General features: G+C 35.8%; 1 protein-coding gene across 1 annotated transcript in view; it reads left to right on the forward strand.

Annotated features, from left to right (window-relative positions):
* NUS1 (NUS1 dehydrodolichyl diphosphate synthase subunit) overlaps positions 1–20,892 on the forward strand; it is a 57,465-nt gene extending 36,573 nt beyond the window's left edge. The window contains 4 exon segments of the mRNA NM_001194492.3: positions 3,383–3,508; positions 4,371–4,520; positions 13,934–14,033; positions 17,191–20,892. Of these exon segments, the coding sequence (NP_001181421.1) occupies positions 3,383–3,508; positions 4,371–4,520; positions 13,934–14,033; positions 17,191–17,281 (467 nt within the window). The 3' untranslated portion in view covers positions 17,282–20,892.
* Positions 20,893–21,374: the final 482 nt, after the last annotated feature.

Here is a 21,374-nt window from a genome sequence, read left to right on the forward strand (position 1 = left end):
AGACAAGGTGGGATAAAGATAGAATTTTGAGAAGGAACCATGGTGGTCATTAATGGTAATGCTTCAGAAAAACTGAGGAGAAAGAATTTTGAGAAGGAAGCATGGTGGTCATTAATGGTAACGCTTCAGAAAAACTGAGGAGGGAAGAATAAAGATTGAGGAGAAGTAGTAAATATTCTGGTGATAAGATTGTCATCCATTGCTTTGAAGAGGGCAAGAGTTCCTGAAAAGATTTACCATTTTAATCTGGAGGCTAAGGTAAATATGAACAAATTAGTGAGAACTGAAGGCTAGGTTTTTAAAAAGAGTATCAAAGGAAGGGATTGGTGTGATGTGAATAGACAAAGCAGGCTTTCCTAGTATTACCCAACACTATTAAAATGAATCTTAGTTTTTATGGGAAAGGGAGTCATTTACCATTTTATTTTTAATAAACTTACATGTCCTGGCTGGAGTGTTATGGAGATTTTTACATTTGTTTGTTCTCAAGTTGGAGTGCAGTGGCATGATCATAGCTCACTGCAGCCTTGAACTCCTGGGCTCAAGCAATCCTCCCACCTAGGCCTCCTGAATAGCTGGGACTAAGGGCGTGTGCCACCACATCCAGCTAATTTGAAAACTTTTTTTTTTGTAGAGACAAGGTCTTGCTATGTTGCCCAGGTTAGCCTCTAATTCCTGGCCTCAACTGTTCCTCATGCCTTGGCCTCCCAAAGTACTGGGATTACATGTGAGAGCCACTGGCACCCAGGCCATTGTTAAATTAAGAAATTTTTGAAATTCATATGGCTTCCACAATTTATACATACAGTACAGACCAAAGTGTGGTCTAACTTGTGTAGATAGTTGGAAATCTTGTAAAATTTATAAGCCGGCATCATGTATGTTATATGCTGTTTTGGAATATGTGCTTTTTCTATCATACATGTGAATTTTATGATTGATTTGGGGATTATGATTATATCCTACACTTCTGCATTACTCCACAAGTATTACTGTTCTAAAGATTGCCATTCAAATAGCTCCTGATATTAATCACCTTCCTTTAAAAATTTTGCTAATATTTAGTGATTTTTTTTTTTGCTTAATCTTGTTCTGGATATGGCTGTTTCAAAATGCTCACTTTTATATTTCCACACTTAGAGTCTTAGGATTTTAGACTTTCATAATAATTGTGGGCATTCATATGTAGTGCCATCTTAGTCTTCGACTTTTCTCTATATATACCTACTTATATTTGAAATCTTACTAATCGTGATTCTTGTGTATTTGGCTCTCCCACATTAAGAAGGATGATTCCCAAGTGTATATCTGTGTCTCAGTTTCTGAGCTCCCATATTCTTTCAGCAGACATTTATTTATTGTTTGCTCTGTGCCAGACACTGTGGTTGGCCCTGGTGAGCAAAACAGATAAGATCCCTACTCACATTGGTGCTTATATGACCTCTCTTGAACTCCTTCTGTATGATTCCTCTTAATCACTTCTATAGTAATCCCCACCTAAATTTTCTATCATCAGCTGTCTAAAACCGAACTTATCCTTTCTTTCCAACCACTTCTCTTTGTTGAATTTTCAACTTTTAAAAATGTTATTGGCCAGGTGCGGTGGCTCACGCCTGTAATCCCAGCACTTTGGGAGGCCGACGCGGGCAGATCATGAGGTCCGGAGGTCAAGACCATCCTGGCTAACACGGTGAAATCCCATCTCTCCTAAAAAAAATACAAAAAATTAGCCAGGCATGGTGGCGCATGCCTGTAGTCCCAGCTACTCAGGAGGCTGAGGCAGGAGAATCCCATGAACCCAGGAGGTGGAGGTTGCAGTGAGCCGAGATTGCGCCACTGCACTCCAGTCTGGGCGACAGAGTGAGACTCTGTCTCATTAAGAAAAAAAAAGGTATCGTTTTCTGCTACCTAGGATAAAAGCCATGGAATTTTCTACATTCACTTCTAAGTCAGTCATGTACCATATTCTCTCAATTCTTCCTTTGTGATGAATCCTTTTTCCCCTCATCCCCTCAACAAATTATGTATGGACTAATACAGTAGTCTGCTGCTTGCCCTTCTATATGTGGTTGCCAGATTCTTGTAAAGATATAAATTTTTATGTATTTCCATATTGCTCAGAAATTGTTGTTTATCCATTTGGCAGGCAGAATGAGATAAAAACTAGGACTGTCCTCTTACCAGTTTTTTCATATCCTTTGCATCAGCAGCACTGGTCTGTTTTTTTAACATTCCAAACTCATGCTTTTTCTTAAGCATTTTTTCCCACCTGGTATCTTCTCTAGTTTCTTCTGTTTAACCTTCTGAGTTCATCTCAGCTCATCTTATTTTATAAAGCCTTCCTCACCAAAGGAGACTACTTTTGTAAGTACTGTTACACATATACTTCTGGCTTGGCATTTGTATACAGTATATTCAGCAGGTTCTGTGCCATATAAATACACACACACACACACACATATAAAAGCTGGAAATTCTACAAAGAGAACTGGTGTGAAGGAAAAGATTTAAGCAGCTTTATATATATGTGTGTGTGTGTGTATATTAACCTGTGTTCTCTCTTCCAGTTATTTTGTTGAACTATTTTAAAGTCAGGCCTGACTGAGAGTACAGAGTAGGAACATTTGATAAAGATTAGAAAGGCAATGGCCACTAGAAAGCTGCCTCTGCAAATTGTCAACGACTTGTTCCTTTTTTTAGTTTGAGCTCTTACTAGTTTTACATTAAATGTATGTCACACAGTTCCTTTGTCTTTCTCAATAACATGACAGTAGTTAACAGTGTTAACTTTTCCCTGCATAGAGGACCATATATTTTATGTATTTTATTTCTGTGCTTTGTTTTAATTTACTAAATTGTTACTTTTTCTGTTCTCTACTTTTTATGTAATCCATATTACTACTTCTTATGATTTAAAAAACTAATCAAATTGAAGCAATAGTATTTAATACAAGTAGTAAATCTGCAGAAAAGGTACATTAGACTGTGAGTGAGGAACACAACAGGCTCTAGACCCCTGCTGCAATTTATAATTTCTTGGAGAAGAACCTTAAAGAGTTCTTAAAGGCCTCAGTTTCTGAATCCACAAAGATTTTAAGTAAGTGATCTCTTAAAAGTCCTTTCTAAGTCTAAATTTCTGTCATATTCACATGCCACTACTTAAGTAGTTACTTCTGTTCTTTTTTTTCCTGGAAGGCAGACTCTTGTATTAACAAAGTTTTGTTGTCATATTTTCCTTTTAGATTCTAGTTTAGGACTAGTCATTACAGCTTTGCTTGACATTTGTTCAGTACTGGATCTAGTGTTGTTTTCACAGCAAGCATTCACTTGAAGAGGAAAAATTAACTTAGTTGCGTTTTACTTGCCTTTTTCTTTTTTAAAGGTATTTTCAAAAGAAATAATTCCAGATTGATGGATGAAATTTTAAAACAACAGCAAGAACTTCTGGGCCTAGATTGTTCAAAATACTCACCAGAATTTGCAAATAGTAATGACAAAGATGATCAAGGTAAGCATGAGTGTATAATTGAACATGTGACATGGGAAGATGTGTGTTTCATGTTTCATGGCAATTTCTGTTACTCTGTCATTTATTCATTCACGTTGCTCTCGTAGTCTTTATTGTCAACATCTTTAATCATCAGATTTAGACTTTCCCATCTTAATCTTGGTAAAAAGTGAACACATTGTGAGGATTTTATTTAACCAGGCAAATTTTTTAACTGGTTCCACAGAAAATCCATAAAATGGACACATTTGTAGGGATATTGAAATGAATATATAAATAGAGGTACAACTGGTTGTTCTATGGCGTGAGGGAAGAAATTGAATCTTTGCTGGACAAGAAAGAATTTGCATGTCTATAGATAAGAATTTTGCAGTGTTATCTGAGAATCCCTATGAGTTGTAAGATAGCTCCTATGGAAGTAGAATTGATAAAAGGTGTATATGCTATAGGCAATGCATATTCCACTGTAACAGTTTTTTCTTAGTCTTTATTTTTTCTTTTATTCTGTGTTACTGCTAACTGTATTGCAATTATAGAGGAAATTTTAGATGCATGAAAATTTGTTAGCCTGTAAAGCTTCTGTTTTCTAGAGGATGTAGTCACAATACATAGTCATTCTGAACACTTTGAAAAGAAGGCAGTGTATAAATTTATACATGGACGTGATTTGGGGTGCATAGATCCTTTCAGAGGAGAATAGCTAAGTATGTTTTGATATTGAAATTGAAGGGCTTAAACAATTCTTGTTTACTGTAAGAACTGTATGTTTATTTTGGTCTAAACCGTATATTTCTTAAAACTGATTTTGAAATAGACTTGTAAGAGAGTGTTTTTAAAATACATTGTTTGTTTTTTCTTCCAGTTTTAAATTGCCATTTGGCAGTGAAGGTGCTGTCCCCGGAAGATGGAAAAGCAGATATTGTGAGAGCTGCTCAGGACTTTTGCCAGTTAGTAGCCCAGAAGCAAAAGAGACCCACAGATTTGGATGTAGATATGTTAGGCAGTTTACTTAGTAAGTTTTTAATATATATACATATATGTGTATATGTATGTGGTGTGTGTTTAGTTTTGTCACAGAAGGATACAGTATGAAAGGAAATATTTGTTTCTTTCATACTATAAAGCCTGATTCTTTTTGTTGCTATACCTGTTAAATTTCTGAAATTTAAAGACCTATGTGAAAATGGTTTCGAGACAATGAGATTTGTAGCCACTCACTTGCATGAGGATTTAATGATAAAGGGGACGACCTTTGAGGATCTTTTTTGTAGTGATGACTGTTCTTGAAAATAGGACTTCGCTTGTTAGCCTTCCTCTCCCTCTTCCCCTTTCTTTTTAGTTTGAACTTTCCCTTAACTTTGAACTTAATCTTTTTATGAGGTGATCCCAGGAATATAACCTATAATCTTACTGTTACCCTGATTCCTTTTTAATTATTCTTTCTCTTATGCTGTACCAAATATACAACTGTATTTGTCATGTTATACCAAATATAACTTTTTTTCTTCAGCTGTTTAAAAAAGCCTTTGGTTTGCTTATTCTCTCTAGAGAATTCCCTTTAGGACCTTTTTGCCTTACCATCATGGTCCTTCTTGCTTACTAGCATTAGCCTTGATCCTTTTGAAGAAAGACAGTCTCTCTGGTAAATTCATGTTCATTAATAGTTTCTATAGACATACAGTTTTAGACATTCATTCATTTTTTATTATTTAGAATATCCATTTACTTATTAATCATGCATTTTCAGGCTGGTTGGGGTGACTCACACTTGTAATCCCAGCACTTTGGGAGGCTGAGGCAGGTGCATCGCTTGAGCACAGGAGTTTGAGACCAACCTTGGCAACATAGCAAAACCCCATCTCTACAAAAAATAAAAAATTAGCCAGGCATGGTGACTCATGCCTGTGGTCCCAACTACTCAGGAGGCTGAAGCAGTAGTATAGTTTGAGTTCAAGAGGTAGAAGTTGCAGTAAGCCAAGATCGCATCAGTACACTCTAGCCTGGGTGACGGAGTGAGACCCTGTCTCAGAAAAAGAAAAAAAAGAAAAAGAAATGCATTTTCTGTCTAACTTACTTACTTACTTAACTCTCCATTCTTTGTTTCTTCCACTTTGACATGTGTCCATCACAGAGCAAAGTCCATATCCCACTTCTTGGTTTCGCTAACTTCCTACTTTTGTTGACTACTTGTTTCCTACCCTACTCTTTGTATTCTCTGTCATTGCCTAATTATATTCAGGCTCAGTGAGTAGTACACCATTATGAGAGCTCTCTGCTCAGATGTTACTGGGATGTTGACTGTTTCCTGCACCCTATGAGGTCCTAATAAGAGAGTAATTTCATAAGGACATTCTAAAAGTTGATGGAGATCCAAAGATGACCTTCAGGTAGTCCATGGGAAAGCGCTAATGTTTATTAAGCCCAGGTGTTTGCCTGCAGGCATTGTAGGCTTAGGGTACATGAAAATGTACACAATTCTTAACTCATTAATTTGACAGAAGCAAGCATTCTGAATACCATCACCCCCAAAGTTCCTTTGTGACTGCTTTTAGTCCCCACTCCTGCCCCCTAAACCAGCAACCACTGGTCTGGCTTCTGACTATGCTGTTGCTTTTTCTATGAATTTTATATAAAAGGAGTCATACAATATATAGTCTTTTGTGTCTTGCTTTGTTTACTTACTGTAATATTTTTGAGGTTCATCTATGTAAAATGCATTAGTCATTCATTATTTTTTATTGGTGCGTAGTATTTTCTAGATATACTACATTTTACTCATGCATTCATCGGTTAATGCATATTTGGTTTGTTTCCAGTTTTTGAATAATGCCGTATGACCATTTGTGTACAAGTTTTTGTGTGGATGTTTGTGTGTTTTCAAGAATTCAGAAAGTCAGAATTCTATCAGATAAATTTAACAAAGAAAGTGAAATAATTAAAAAGAATCAAGCAGAAATTCTGGAGTTGAAAATGCAGTTGACATACTGAGAATGCATCAGAGTCTCAACAGCAGAATTGATCAAGCAGAAGAAAGTTATAAGCTTGAAGATAAACTATTTACAAATACACAGAGGAGACAAAAGAGTGAAGCACACTTAAAAATCTAGGAAAAAGCCTCTTGAGGGCAAATCTGAGTTATTGGCCTTAAAGAGGAGATAGAGAGAGATGGGGTACAAAGTTTATTCAAACCTAGAGAACTTCCCAAACCTAGAGAAAAATCTCTGCATTCAACTACAAGAAGATTATAGAACACCAAGCAGATTTAACCGAAAGATGACTACTTCAAGGCATTTAATAATCAAATTCCCAAAGGTCAAGGATTAAAAAAAAAAAAGGATTCTAAAAGCAACAAGAGAAAAGAAACAACATACAATAGAGGTTCAATATATCTGGCAGCAGACTTTTCAGTAGAAACCTTACTGACTGAGAGAGTGGCATAACATATTTTAAAAAGTGCTGAAGGAAAGAAACTTTTACCCTAGAATAATAGTATGCCCAGTGAAAATATCCTTCAAACATGAAGAAGAAATAGACTTTCCCAGACAAACAAAAGCCAAGAGATTTTATCAGCACCACACCTGCCCTGCAAGAAATGCTGAGGGGAATTCTTTAATCAGAGAGGAAGAGATGTTAATGAGCAATAAATCATCTGAAGGTACAACTCTCACTGGTGATAGTAAGTACACAGAATATTACAGAACTGTAACTGTGGTATATAAAACTACTGTCAAATAAAAAGACCCTGATGACCCAGTCAATAATAATAACTAAAACAACTTTTCAAGACATAGACAGTACAATAAGATACAAATAAAAACAACAGAAAGTTTTAAAATGGGGAGATGAATGTAAAGTGTACAGTTTTTATTAGTTTTCTTTTTGCTTATTTGTTTATACAAGCAGTATTGTTATCAGCTTAAAATAATGGGTTATAAGCTGGTATTTGAAAGCCTCATGGTAATCTCCAATCAAAACACTTAAAAGAGATACACAAAAAATAAAAAGCAAGAAATTAAGTCATACCACCAGAGAAAATCACCTTCCCTAAAAGGAGGACAGGAAGGAAGTAAAGAAGGAAGAGAAGACCACAAAACAACCAGAAAACAAATAACAAAATGGCAGGAGCAAGTCCTTATCAATAATAACATTGAATGTAAGTAGACTAAACTCTTCAAAAGACATACAGTGGGCGGATGGATAAAAAACAAGACCCAATGATCTGTTGCCTACCAGAAACATACTTCACCTATAAAGACATATACAGACTGAAAATAAAGGGATGGAAAAAGATATTTTATGCCAATGGAAACCCAAAAAGCAGGAGTTATTATACTTATATCAGACAAGAGATATTTCAAGACAAAAACTCTAAGAAGAGACAAAGAAGTTCACTGTCTAGTGATAAAGGGGTCATTTTAGCAAGAGGATATAGCAATTGTACATACATATGCACCCAACATTGAGAACCCAGATATATAAAGCCAATATTAGTAGAGCTAAAGAGAGAGAGATAGACCCCAATACAATAATAGTTGGAGACTTTAACACTGCACTTTCAACCGTGGATAGATAAAGACAGAAAATCAACAAAGAAACGTTGAACTTAATCTGCACTGTAGACCAAATGGATCTAATAGATATTTATAGAACATTTTATCCAATGGCTGCAGAATATACATTCTGCTTGTCAGGACATGAAACATTCGCAAGGAGAGACCATATGTTAAGCCACAAAACAAGTCTAAAACATTCACAAAATTTGAAATAATATCAAGCATTTTCTCCGACCACAATGGAATAAAACTAGAAATCAATAACGAGGAATTTTGGAAACTATACAAACACATGGAAACTATATCAATATGCTCCTGGATTACCAGTGGGTAACTGAAGAAATTAAGAAGGAAATTGAAAAATTTATTGAGACAAGTGATAATAAAAATACAGCATACCAAAACGTATGGGATGCAGCAAAAGAAACGTATGTTTCTTTTTACTAACAGAAAAGTTTAAAGATCAGAGCAGAAATGAATGAATTTGAAATGAAAAAGTATATACAAAAGATCAAAAAATTGGTGGTGTTTTAGAAAAGATAAAATTGAGAAATCTTTAGTTAGACCAAGGAAAAAAACCAGAAGACCCAAATAAGTAAAATCAGAGATGGAAAGGAGATATTGCAGAAATTCAAAGGATCGTTAGTGGCTGCTGTGAGCAACTGTATGCCAATAAATCCCCCTTGGAAAATCTAGAAGAAATAAATAAATTCCTAGACACATACAACCCACCAAGATTGAACCATGAAGAAATCCAAATCCCAAAGAGACCAATAATAAGTGATGAGATTGAAGCTGAAGTAATAAAAAGTTTTAGAGCAATGGAAAGCTCAGGACTTGATGGCTTCATTGCTGGATTCTACCAGACATTTAAAGAAGAACTAATACCAATTCTACTCAAACTGTTCTGCACAATAGAAAGGAGGGAATGCTTTCAAATTCGTTCTATGAAGCTAGTATTGCCATGTTACCCAAACCAGACAGAGACACATCAAAAAAAGAAAACTACAAGCCAGTGTCACTGATAAGTGTTCATGAAGAAATCCTCCACAAAATAATGGCAAACTAAATTCAACAATATATTAAAAAGATCATGACCAGGTGGGATTTATCCCAGGGATGCAAGGATGGTTGAACATACACAAATCAATGAATATGATATATCAACAGTATGAAAGATAAAGATCATGGTCATTTCAATTGATACTGAAGAAGCATTTGATAACATTAAACACTTGATGATAAAACCCATAAAAATCTGGCTATAGAAGGAACGTACTACAACATAATAAAAGCCATATATGATGGACCCATAGCTACTATCTTTCTGAATGGGGAAAAACTGAAAGCCTTTCCTCCTAAATCTGGAACACAAGGATGCCCACTTTCACCACTGTTATTTAGCATAGTACTGGAGGTCCTAGCTAGAGCTATCAGACCAGAAAAAGAAGGAAAAGGTATCCAGATTGGAAAGGAAGAAGTCCTTCTTTGCAGATGATCTGATCTCAAATTTGGAAAAACCTAAAGATTCCACCAAACAACTATTAGAACAGATAAACACATTCAGTAAAGTTGCAGGATACAAAACCAATGTACAAAAATCAGGAGCATTTCTAGATGTCAATAGTGAACAATCTGAAAAAGAAACCAAGAAAGTAATCCCATTTACAATAGGTACAAATAAAATTAAATATCTAGGAATTAACCGAAGAAGTGAAAGATCTCTACAATGAATACTGTGAAACATTGATGAGAGAAATTAAGGACAGCGGCCAAAAAATGTAAGCCTATTTTCCGTTCATGGATTGGAAGAAGAATCAATATTGTTAAAATGTCCATACTCCCCAAAGCAATCTGCAGTCATTGCAACTTCTATCAAAATATCAATGACATTCTTCACAGAACTAGAAAAAACAATCCGAAAATTTGTATGGAATCACAAAAAGACCCAGAATAGCCAAAGCTGTTCTGAGCAAAAAGAACAAAACTGGAGGAATCACGTTACCAGACTTCCAGTTATGCTACAGAGCCATACTGATAGTTACCAAAACAGCATGGCACTGGCATAAAAACAGACACAGACTAATGGCAGAGAATAGACAATCTAGAGACAAATGCATACATCTCCAGTGAACTCATTTTTTGACAGAGGTGCCCAGAACATACTCTGGGGAAAACCAGTATCTTCAATAAATGGTGCAGGGAAAACTGGATATCCATATGCAAAAGAATGAAACTGGAACCCTATCTCTTGTCACATCCAAAAATCAAATCAAAATGCATGAAAGACTTAAATCTAAGCTCTCAAACTAAGAAACTACTACAAGAAGACATTGGGGGAAGCTCTCTAGGACATTGGATTGGGCCAAAACCCTACAAGCACAGGCAACCAAAGCAAAAATGAACAAATGGGATCACATCAAGTTAAAAAGCTGCTGCACAGCAAAGGAAACAGCAAAGTGAAGAGACAACACAGAGAATGGGAGAAAATATTTGCAAACTACCCATCTGACAAGGGATTAATAATGAGAATACATAAGAAGCTTAAGCAAATCTATAGGAAAAAAATCTAATCTGATTTTTTAAATAGGCAAAAGATCTGAATAGATATTTCTCAAAAGAATACATACAGATAGCAAATAGGTATATGCAAAGATACTCAATATCACTGATCATTGGAGAAATGCAAATTAGACCTACAATAACATCGTAAAATGGCTTTTTTTTTTTTTTAACAACAGGTAATAACAAATGCTAACGAGGATGTGGAGAAAGGGAATCCTTGTACACTGTTGGTGGGAATGTAAATTGGTACAACCAGTATGGAGAACAGTTTGGAGGTTTCTCAAAAAACTAAACATTGAGCTACCATATGATCCAGTAATCCCACTGCTAAGTATATACCAAAAAGAAAAGAATCTGCACTCCTATGTTTATTGCAGCACTGTTCACCATAGCCAAGATTTGGAAGCAGCTGAAGTGTCCAGCAGCAGATGAATCAATAAAGAAAATGTACAGGTGGACCATAGAGTAGTATTTAGCCACAAAAAGAACAAGATCCTGTCATTTGCAGCAACACAGATGAAACCGGAGGTCGTTATGTTAAATGAAATAAACCCGTCGCAGAAAGACAAACATCACATGTTCTCACCTGTGGGAGCTAAAAATTAAAACAATTGAACTCATGGAGATAGAGAGTAGAGGGATGGTTGCTAGAGGCTGGGAAAGGTGATGGGGGAGTGAGCCGGAGAGAAGTGAGGCTGGCTACTGTGTACAAAAAAAAAAAAATTGAGTAAGATTTTTTTTTTCAAAGTTGTGTCTATTCAGGGTCCTTTGCATTTTTCTACAAAGTTTGGGATTGGCTTTTTAATTTAAAAAAACTCTGCTGGGATTTTGATATGGATTGAGTTGAATCTATAGCTCAATTTGGGGAAAGTTGCCGTCTTAACAATATTGAGTCTTCCAGTTCATGAACATAGTGTATAGTGTATTTCTCCATTTGTTTGGGTTCTAATTATCTTTTTTTTTTTTTTTTTTTTGGAGACAGAGTCTTGCTCTTATCGCCCAGGCTGGAGTGCAGTGGCATGATCTCGGCTCACTGCAGACTCCACCTCCCAGGTTCACGCCATTCTCCTGCCTCAGCCTTCCGAGTAGCAGGGACAACATACAGGCGCCGACCACCACGCCCGACTAATTTTTTGTATTTTTAGTATAGATGGGGTTTCACCGTGTTAGCCAGGGTGGTCTTGATCTCCCGACCTCGTGATCCACCCGCCTAGGCCTCCCAAAGTGCTGGGATTACAAGCGTGAGCCACCGCACCTGGCTGGGTTCTAATTTTCTTAAATAATATTTTGCAGTTTCAGGGTATAGAATTTCTACTTCTTTTGTTAAATTTACTCCTAGGTATTTTATTCTTTTTGATGCTGTTGTTAATGGAATTATTTTCTTAATTTTCAGGTTGTTTGTTAATACTTAGAAATACACTTGTTTTTTAATATTGATTTTGTATCCTGCAACCTTGCTAAGATACAAGTTCACCTAATAGTTCTAGTAGCTCTTTTCATAGAGACTTAGGATTTTCTAAATACAGGATCATGTTGTCTATAAATAAAGATTACTCCTGCTGTCTCTGCTGAGGTTATTTTTTTATTTTATTTTTTAGTCCGGCTTATGTCTATGTAGCTTAGTGGTTAGCCAGTGATTTCCACACTGGTTATGCTTAGATACCTTAAATTTGTAAGGCTTCCATGATTTCTGGTATTGGAAACTGAATTTAAAGTTGCCAGTAGTTCTCAAGTTTCCTTGGCTTTTGATTTTCACTGAACTTTCTTCCTGCCCTGTCCCCTACCCTGCTTCCCCTCCTAGTATGTATGTTATTTCCCAGTCGGCCATGGATATGTGAGAGTTTATCTGAGCCCTTATTTCCTGGATCTCACTGTTAAATTTCTTTCCATTGTACTAACTGGGGCTACAACCTCAGGCAAGTAAAGCTGTGTGTTTTCCTGTTTGTTCTCTTTTGAATTTCCCACCTTTAACTGTCAAACCATGGATTTTCATTGTTCCTTTTCCTTCTTGCCTATACCCTCCAGTTCCAAATTGAGTCCATATGTTTGACAGCAAGTAGCAAATCATCTAATTATTCTGTCAGAGATATACTGGTAAAATGTAAGTTCCCTCCAGTTGATTGGGGTGGACATTGGGAGCAGTCCCAGGCAAGAAGGCCATAGACCTTTGCCATTCTTACTGAAAACTCTAGCTTTTTGTTTTGCTTTGTTTTTTTAAAGAATAATTGTCCGCCTTTGGTCAGTATCTAGTGTTCTTGAATGGTTGGTTTTTTCCAATTTAACATGTTTTTTATAGAGAAGATTTGCCACCCTCTTTACATCACTATTGGTTTGCAGTTCCTTCTTGTCATTTTTTATGGAAGATAATTGATTGCTTTTTAGGTGATATAGGAATGTGTGTTCTTCTGCCTGGCCCATTCACTCTACCAGTATGGACTTTTAAAAGGACTTTGTTATGGAAGTAATTTTTTCAATATTGCTTCTGGACAGGACCACCTAATCCAGTTTCCTTATTTGACAAATGAAGGAATTTGGCACTGGAGAGATTGTATAGCAGATAAGTTAGTGGCAGAACTGAGGATATTAACTATTGGAACCTTAAAATTATAGTATCTTTTTTCTATACTCTTCAAACTTTATTTTTAAGCTATTGAAATACCCTTATCCTTTTTTTCCCCAAGTCAGGTCTCATATGGAAACCAGTTCATGAAAGAGATAAAAATTGACCTTGCCCTTGTTGAGGCAGATGCTTGGTCTCCTTTTGCTCTCTGAGGCTGCTCCGGCTCTGGGGAGCACTGTAGACATTTGTAGTATATAGCTAGGAGTTGGTCTTTTTGGGTTCATAGCTGTAAAATGAGATACATGAGGGAAGGAAGGAGAATAGATACTTTTTAAATTTCCTTTTCGTCTCTGAAGTTATTCGATTCTGTGGCCAGAATCAAGCAGTCATGCCCTTAGAACTATAGTACCTTTCCCAGGATTCCAAGAAAACACCTACGTTGAGTCTTAAAAGATACATGTGATTTTGGGGGCACCTGTTGGGTGTAGTGTGGGAGTTGGGTTACCCTTATCAGGCAATCAATCCAGTTAAATAGACTTTTGAGAAAACTTCCACATTTGGAATGAGCATAGATATTAAAGTATGTATTAGAGAGTTGGGGGTGGGGCATGGAGACATACTCGAAGAAAACAGGTAGTTTAAGAAACCAATTTGATTAATACATTTTGCCCTTGATCTGTGTGTTTCTGTGTGTGTGCATGTGGGTGCAGTGCATGTTAAGTTCATGTGTATTTCTTTATTTCCAAGGTTCAAATGGTTGTCCTGATCCTGATTTAGTATTGAAGTTTGGTCCTGTGGACAGCACATTAGGCTTTCTTCCCTGGCACATCAGATTGACTGAGATTGTGTAAGTAATTAAAAGTGTACTGACTTTGTTTAGATTCAGCAAGTGTTTCTTGAGCTCAGCACTATACTAGATCTGGTGGGCATTTCCAAAGAATTATAATACTGGATCTTTTACGTCAGTTATTTCACAGTGTCACAGGTAAAATAAAGTCATACATAAATGAGTTAGACACAAGAGAGCGTATAGTTGTGCAGATGTTTGGTATTGCCACTAATTACCTTAGGAGATCGGGAATGAGACATCATTGTAAAGGGTGTGGCTTGATCCACGGATATATAAAATGGGTACAGTTTTCATATTTAGAGGAAAGGCGAGAAGAGGGGAAAAAAGAAAACTTGGGGCGTGTTTTAAAGAAATAAGAAACTAGCCACACCGGAGCGGACAGTGTTAGGCAGTAGCATGAGATGAAATCATATAGTTCAGAGGTGTCAAGGTTCACAAATCTTTAAATGCCAGCATAAGGAATGTTTATAGTGGTAGGCAGGCAATAGGAAACCTGTTGAGCCTGTATATTATGTGGGAATGGTGATTTTGGAAGGTTTGTTTAGTAGCTTATGCACTAGAGTGGATTGGATTTGGGAAAGGATGAGATTAAAAAGACAAGTGAAGAGGCCATAACTATAATTTAAGGGAAAATACATTGAAAAGAGTGAAATTGCTTATTTAGAACAGTTTAGGCAAACTTTCTATGAAGGGCCAGATAGTAAATATTTTAGGCTTTTCAGGCTATACAGTCACTTACAACTGCTCCTCTCTATTGCAGCTATGCAACTCTGCTGCTATAGCTAAACAACCAAGCATGATATGTGAACAAGCGTTGTGACTGTGTTCTGATAAAACTTTATTTACGAAAACAAGTATCAGGCTCCTAGGCTGTATTTGCTGACCCCTAATTTAGAATAAAGGAGAGACATAGTAGCCTTAAAATATATTTAAATGCTGGGTCTTGGAGAATACTACAAATTCTCTCTCTCATGACAAGTATTTACCAAGTATAATTGCAGGCCTAGCACTTTACTAATTGTGATAAAATTAGAGAAGAGATGAAATGACTCCTAAGTTTTTAAGCTTAAGTGACTAAGTGATTATGATATTATTGAGAGGAAACCAGAAAGTAAAGGGAATATTCAGTTTTGAAGGGAAGATGCAGATGATTTTGAGGCTATAGTCTATTTGGATGGATATGCTTAGTGTAGGACAGATAACGATGTAGAATTGATGCTTGAGTGAGAAGTCAAGGCTAAAGATGTATGTTTGGGGATCATGATAATCTAGGAAGTAGTTGAACCTATGAGAATACAGAGTATCTCTCCAGAGTGTACGAAGGGGTCCTTTAAGCTTGCGGGCAGGAGGGACAGAGTTTCAAAAAGAGGAGAGGACATGCAGCATGTTAGAGTTGGAAAGGACGCTAAATCATCTGGTCCTACCTTCTCATTTTATAGGTAAGGAAAATAGGGAAGAGACATTGTTCAAGCTTGTCACAAAGTGAGTTAGAACCCGGGTCTCCAGACTCAGAGTTTCTTTATGGTGGGAGTATGTTTCTCTTACCTGGTTTTCTCCAAGAGTTTTCAAGTCATTTCAGGTGGTCTCCAAGTATGACAGCAGTGATGCCGTGGACAGTTGGGAGTGGTCTGGAGGGAAGAACAGAAGGATTTTGGTTTGAATCTTGACTATGCAGCTCAATAATGTGACTTCAGAAAGTTATTTAAACTTCTCTATATTTGTACAAAGGGCATGTTAATTTGGAGCTGAGAATTTAAATCTGATAATGGACAAGATATGAAGCACATAACAGGCTCTTCCTTTGACCTATGTACATGTCTGTGATAGCTATATCACATTATACTGAGGTTTGCTTTGTATTTGTGTACCCTTTACGAGACTGAGCACTGTGATGGCAGGGAAAATGTGTTAATCATAATACAGAGAAGGGAAGGGTGGGGTTCTGACAGAACAGACTGAGAAATAGCAACAGAGCTTCTGAGGCATTGAGGGCTAGTGGCACTATGTTTATTGAAGAGTTGTAGGAGATGAGGTTGATTGAAGGGGTAAGATGAGGAAGACTTAGGAAAGTTGAGAGTTTGAGGATGTTTGAAGCAAGCTTTAGCAAGAAGAATGCATTACATTTGTTCTTTGAGCATATTATTTCAGAGACGTGAATAAGACTTATGGTTGATAGCAGAGATTAATAAGAGATGATGAGGAGTTAGAAGTGGGTGACTTGTTTCAGAATTTCTGGCAGTCAGAGGAAGGATAAAGAAAAGTATAGCTAAAGACAGGCAGGAGTCCTTTCAAGGTAGGTTTGTTCACTCTTTTTTTGTGGTGCATGTGACTATGGGACTCTGTGACTCTTCTGTTCTGACCAGGTGTTTGACCCTGATACTATTTGGAATTCCCAGATTATATTTGGAATTCCCACATTATAAAGCTACATAAATTACAGATGTTTTTCATGTTACTTATTGAAAATTAATAGTTACTTATAATATAAGAGAACCCTCTGATCGTGTATTCAGTCTATCTTTAAAGTGCTTATTTTCACACTGTAATTGCCCTTGAGTAATTGGAAATGGTGGAGATAAGTGTTGATTTATAGGTTGCTCACAACATGGCTACAATATTTCATCGCGTTTGGATGCTGTGTAGCCCTGCCCAACATTAAGCATGGCATATTAATTTTTTACTTGAACTCTTTCACAACGAGCTGAACAATCTTAGTAGAAATTGTTTGGCGTATTCTGCTTATAATTTACCCTCAGAGCAGAGGGAATACCTATCTTCCATGAACACTCGTCAATAAACAGTGACCACTACCCCTCAGTGCCTCAGAGGCTCTCTGCTATTTCCCAGTCTGTTCTGTCAGGGTCCCACCCTTTTAGTCTCCATATTATGATTAAGACATTTTCTGTGCTTGTCATGGTGCTGTCTGGTAGAGGATAATTTGGTGTATTCTATTTTTTTTTAAATTTATTTATTATTATTATACTTTAAGTTCTAGGGTACATGTGCATAATGTGCAGGTTTGTTACATATGTATACTTGTGCCATGTCGTGTATTCTATTCTTAACTTCTTTTTGTTCCTTATCTTCTGGTTCCCCCCTACATTACATACAGTGTATATCTAATTGCTTTTTTCCCCCCGTATTTTCTTTTCAGCTCTTTGCCTTCCCACCTAAACATCAGTTATGAGGACTTTTTCTCTGCCCTTCGTCAGTATGCAGCCTGTGAACAGCGTCTGGGAAAGTAGTGGTCATTGGTTGCATAATTTGATTTGAGGCTTATGGAGGAAAGGACCCAAGCGACTCTGATGTTTACAAAGCACCTATGAAACCCTGTACACACCTAGTTCATAATCCTCATAATTTATCAACAAACACAAAAAAGTGTCTTACTTGAGAGTGAGTGTGTGTGCGTGTGCGTGTGCACGTGCACACATGTGCACGTTTGTATGTATGGAAATAAACTTATAAATGGGGACGTATCGGAGAAGGAAATACATAGACCTACAACTTTGAGCAAATAGCGGCAATGTTTTAGGAACTGAAATGTCACACTTAAAGTCTTCAGCCCAGCTACTTCCCTATTTTTGTGGGGAGCAAAGGGCCTGATTAGAACAGTTCTGGTTGTGTTTGGCGGGAGGGGAATAATTTTTGTTCAGTCCTTCTTAGTGACCAAACTTTAAGTTTTAAGAATAATATATTGACTTACTGAACGGGAGCATTCTGAGTTGAAAGGAGCTCCAGAGGAGTGGAGTTCTGTGTTGCTCACATGTTAAAAGCTTGCTCACCTTCAGAGCAGAGGAAATACCTGTCTTCAGATATCCGTCCATTTTCATCTCTTAATTGTAGTCAAAAGTATGACTTGAGAGTATTGCTCTGGTGTCTCTATTCTGGGTTATGAAGATTATTTGAAAAATAACTCTTACCACATTGAAATGCAGACTTTTAAAAATTTAAATATTGGATTAGGCAGTCAAAAAAACCAAGCATAAAAGGTCAATAAGTTGTAATCTTGATAGTAAAGGTGGAACACTAACTATAAATGGAAAGAAAGTTTTGATTTCCTTTTTTGTTTGATGGGCAGTATGCCATATTATACCCAAAGTTGGTTTAAAAAATATTTCCATCAACTATTTTTTTAAAAATAAACATTTGAGGGAAGTTACCAAGGCAGCTTTTTTCCTCAAAAGTAACCTGTTCCTCTTTGGAATAGCACATTTTAGGGGCATGGTTAATAACTGAGATTTTTACTCAGTAAATCCTGGTGGTTACTGTGTGTAAAATATCTTTAAGTAAGATTGAAGGCCTCTGTGGGGAATAAAATATTACCAAAGTCTATAAAAATAAATTTTACAGGTTCTCTTTTATGACAGAGAGCAGCACTGGTTCTGTTATTTTTAAAATGAATAATTTCTTGATAGGTGTTTAATATTTCTTCCCTCACTGCTGATTCTTAGATAGAAACCATTCTTGATATTTGATAGACTGTTTTCAGAAAACCCTTATCAACAAGTGTACAATACTTATCTAAAACTGTACATTTAGAATGGAGCAGTTCAATACTAGATCTCAGAAGTTTGGAAAATAGCAAAGAAGACTGGATTTGGAAAGGATGGTCTACAGTTGCTTGTCAAATTCTGAAGCTATGAAGAATAAATGTTTTAACTTTGGATTATGAAACCCCATTTATGATTTTTTAAATACACTTGAAATAAAAATGGTTAAACTAAATTTTGGTCCAGTGACGTTACTTTGCACTGCATAATCCATTATACATTGTACGACTTTTTTGTTTTAATTTATTACTGAGAGTTTTGTGTGAAGCTACAGCATATCTAATCAGAGAATTTCTGATTCCTTATACTGTGATTATGTTATATTGAGGCATTTGTAATGCAGCTTAAGACTGAATTTATGCCTTTTGTAAACATGATAGGTATAAATGTCTTATAAACATTCTGGAGTATGTATAGCTTTAATGAATGAAATTTAATGGACCTGATTAAAATGAAGGGATTTAATCTTTGTTAAAGTGAAGTTAGTCAGATTACCTACTGGAATATAGCCCAAGCCACTAAAGGTTTAATATTTGCATTTTTCATGCTTTTATTTTCTCCTTCCATTCATAAGTATATACTTGAAAGTACATTTGTAGCCTATGATTTGAGTCTCTTGAAGTTCTAGGAGGAGGCAAAGTATAAACTACTAAGATTCTGTTTTCAGATGTAGTCATTCCAGAACCTTCTCTTTATGAGTTCACCTGCTAGTACAATCTCCACAACTTGAATGGCATTGTTTGTTCTATAATTCCTGCCAAAAGCACCACAAGTTGTACATCATCAAACCTCCCTTTGCACTCCCAAGAAGAACTGGTAATTTTAAACAAAAGTATGTGTCTTTATTTATATTGGAAAATACTGTCTTTGAATAGTTTCTTGTTGACACTCCCCACAATGGAAAAATTACCAAATTTAAACCTGTTTTATGAATGGCAGCTTGGAGCATAGCAAGAAGTTGGAGGATTTGAATTCCATTCCCAGTTCTCATTGTGTTTTGTTTCTTAAAACTGTAATAATCGGTTACTGTTATAAAGTTTAAAAGGTGGTTTTAATGTGATTAGCAAATTCTGGTATATCGTGACTAACACTTAAGAATGCCTGTCTTTGAGAGGAAGGTGTTATAATATTAATGAACAGTGCCAAATACACTGTGCATATCTACAATTTAATCTTTGAATGTATGTTACCGGATTAGCTCCCTCCTCCTGTGTGATGGTACCATGCATAGAGTCAATCAAATCCTTGTGATGTTTTGTATGGACTTTGACAACATGTAAATAATGTGTAAAGCAAGTTTTTATGATTAAGGAATCAAATTTATTGAATTTTATTATTGAAAGTTGAAACTTAACATGTATGAACAAAATCCAATAAAAGAATATACTCTTTTCTTTGACTATAGTATTATGTGAATGCTACATTTATTCTGAACACTTAGGGGCTGCAAAAATGTAATAAGAAATGCATATGACTAGATAGCAATAGTGTTTTTTTTAGATGGTATGCTCTTGATTGAAATATATTCTCACTTTTACCGGGTTAAACATTTGAAATCTTACAATGTTACTTGCTTTTTGATAGATAATAGTGAAATAAATTCAGCTTTGCCGTTGCTAGAGTTGTCAGAATTCCACAGTAATTAAAATTTGAATTTTCACCGAATATGAAATTTCCAAATTAAAAACGTATTATGTGTACCCTTTTAAAAAGGAATGTGATAGTTCTTGTCAAATGAGGAAATTTAAAGGTAAAAGTTATGGTTTGTCTTATGCTGCATAGACTATTCACCCCCTAACTTGAAGGTCTAGTCATAAGACAATTGTTTTTTTGTGCATGGTTTTCATCTAAAATTAAGTTTACCAAAGGTAAATAACTGATTACTAGGAACTGCCTTTAGCAAAAATTACCATAAAGTTCAGGACAGTTTGAAATAAAACCCAGGAAACAAGATTAATGTGAGCAGTTCTCCAAGATCCTCGCTGGTAGGACATAAACTATGATAAAATGGGTAGGAAAAGGTATTGCAAAAAGAATTTCTTAAGGTTTAAAAGATACACTTTCGTTATAGGAAAAAGGATTCAGAGAAACAAAGGATTGTAACCTTATTGATTACATTTTTGGTGATCACCGAGAATTTTTTGTACTTATATTTTTAAAAATGTATTCTACTGTAACAAGTTAATAAAGAGATTTTTTAAAAAACTATAAACTAGAAATTGAGAGTCTTACATTTTCCTTTGTATTTGATTATTGTGTCTGGATATAAATTATAATAGCACATGAAAATAAATGTTTTAAAATGATAGTCCACATTCAGTTATTAATATTTAATGTTGGTCCAAATTCTTCAAATAATTTTATGCTCATCTCTTCTCTCCCTCATCTAGTGATTCAGGGACTGTTAATTTTAGCATGACATACCCAGATGATTGCAACAAATAAAATTAAATGTACTCTGAGGACAAACAGCAATAACTGCTATTGACTGTATATAGCCCCCTTCATTAGTAATTTAAGTTGCTGTTATGAGGACAAGAAAAAAATCTGGCTTGGAAAATGCAATCCTGGAAAAAACAAAAAATTCAGAATATGGATAAATGCTAACAGCATAGTTCTATATTTGTATAGAGTAATGTTTCCATTCTGATAAAGATTTATTTCAATTGCTATTATGGATGTGGTTCTATGCGTGCTTTATTTTAATGTGTATTTTTCAGTGTTAATTATCAGTAACAGCTATACTTAATAACTGCCTTAAATTTCTTATTTCTTTTTTTTAGAG

The sequence above is a fragment of the Macaca mulatta genome, chromosome 4, assembly GCF_049350105.2.
Source record: "Macaca mulatta isolate MMU2019108-1 chromosome 4, T2T-MMU8v2.0, whole genome shotgun sequence".
Classification (NCBI taxonomy): domain Eukaryota; kingdom Metazoa; phylum Chordata; class Mammalia; order Primates; family Cercopithecidae; genus Macaca; species Macaca mulatta.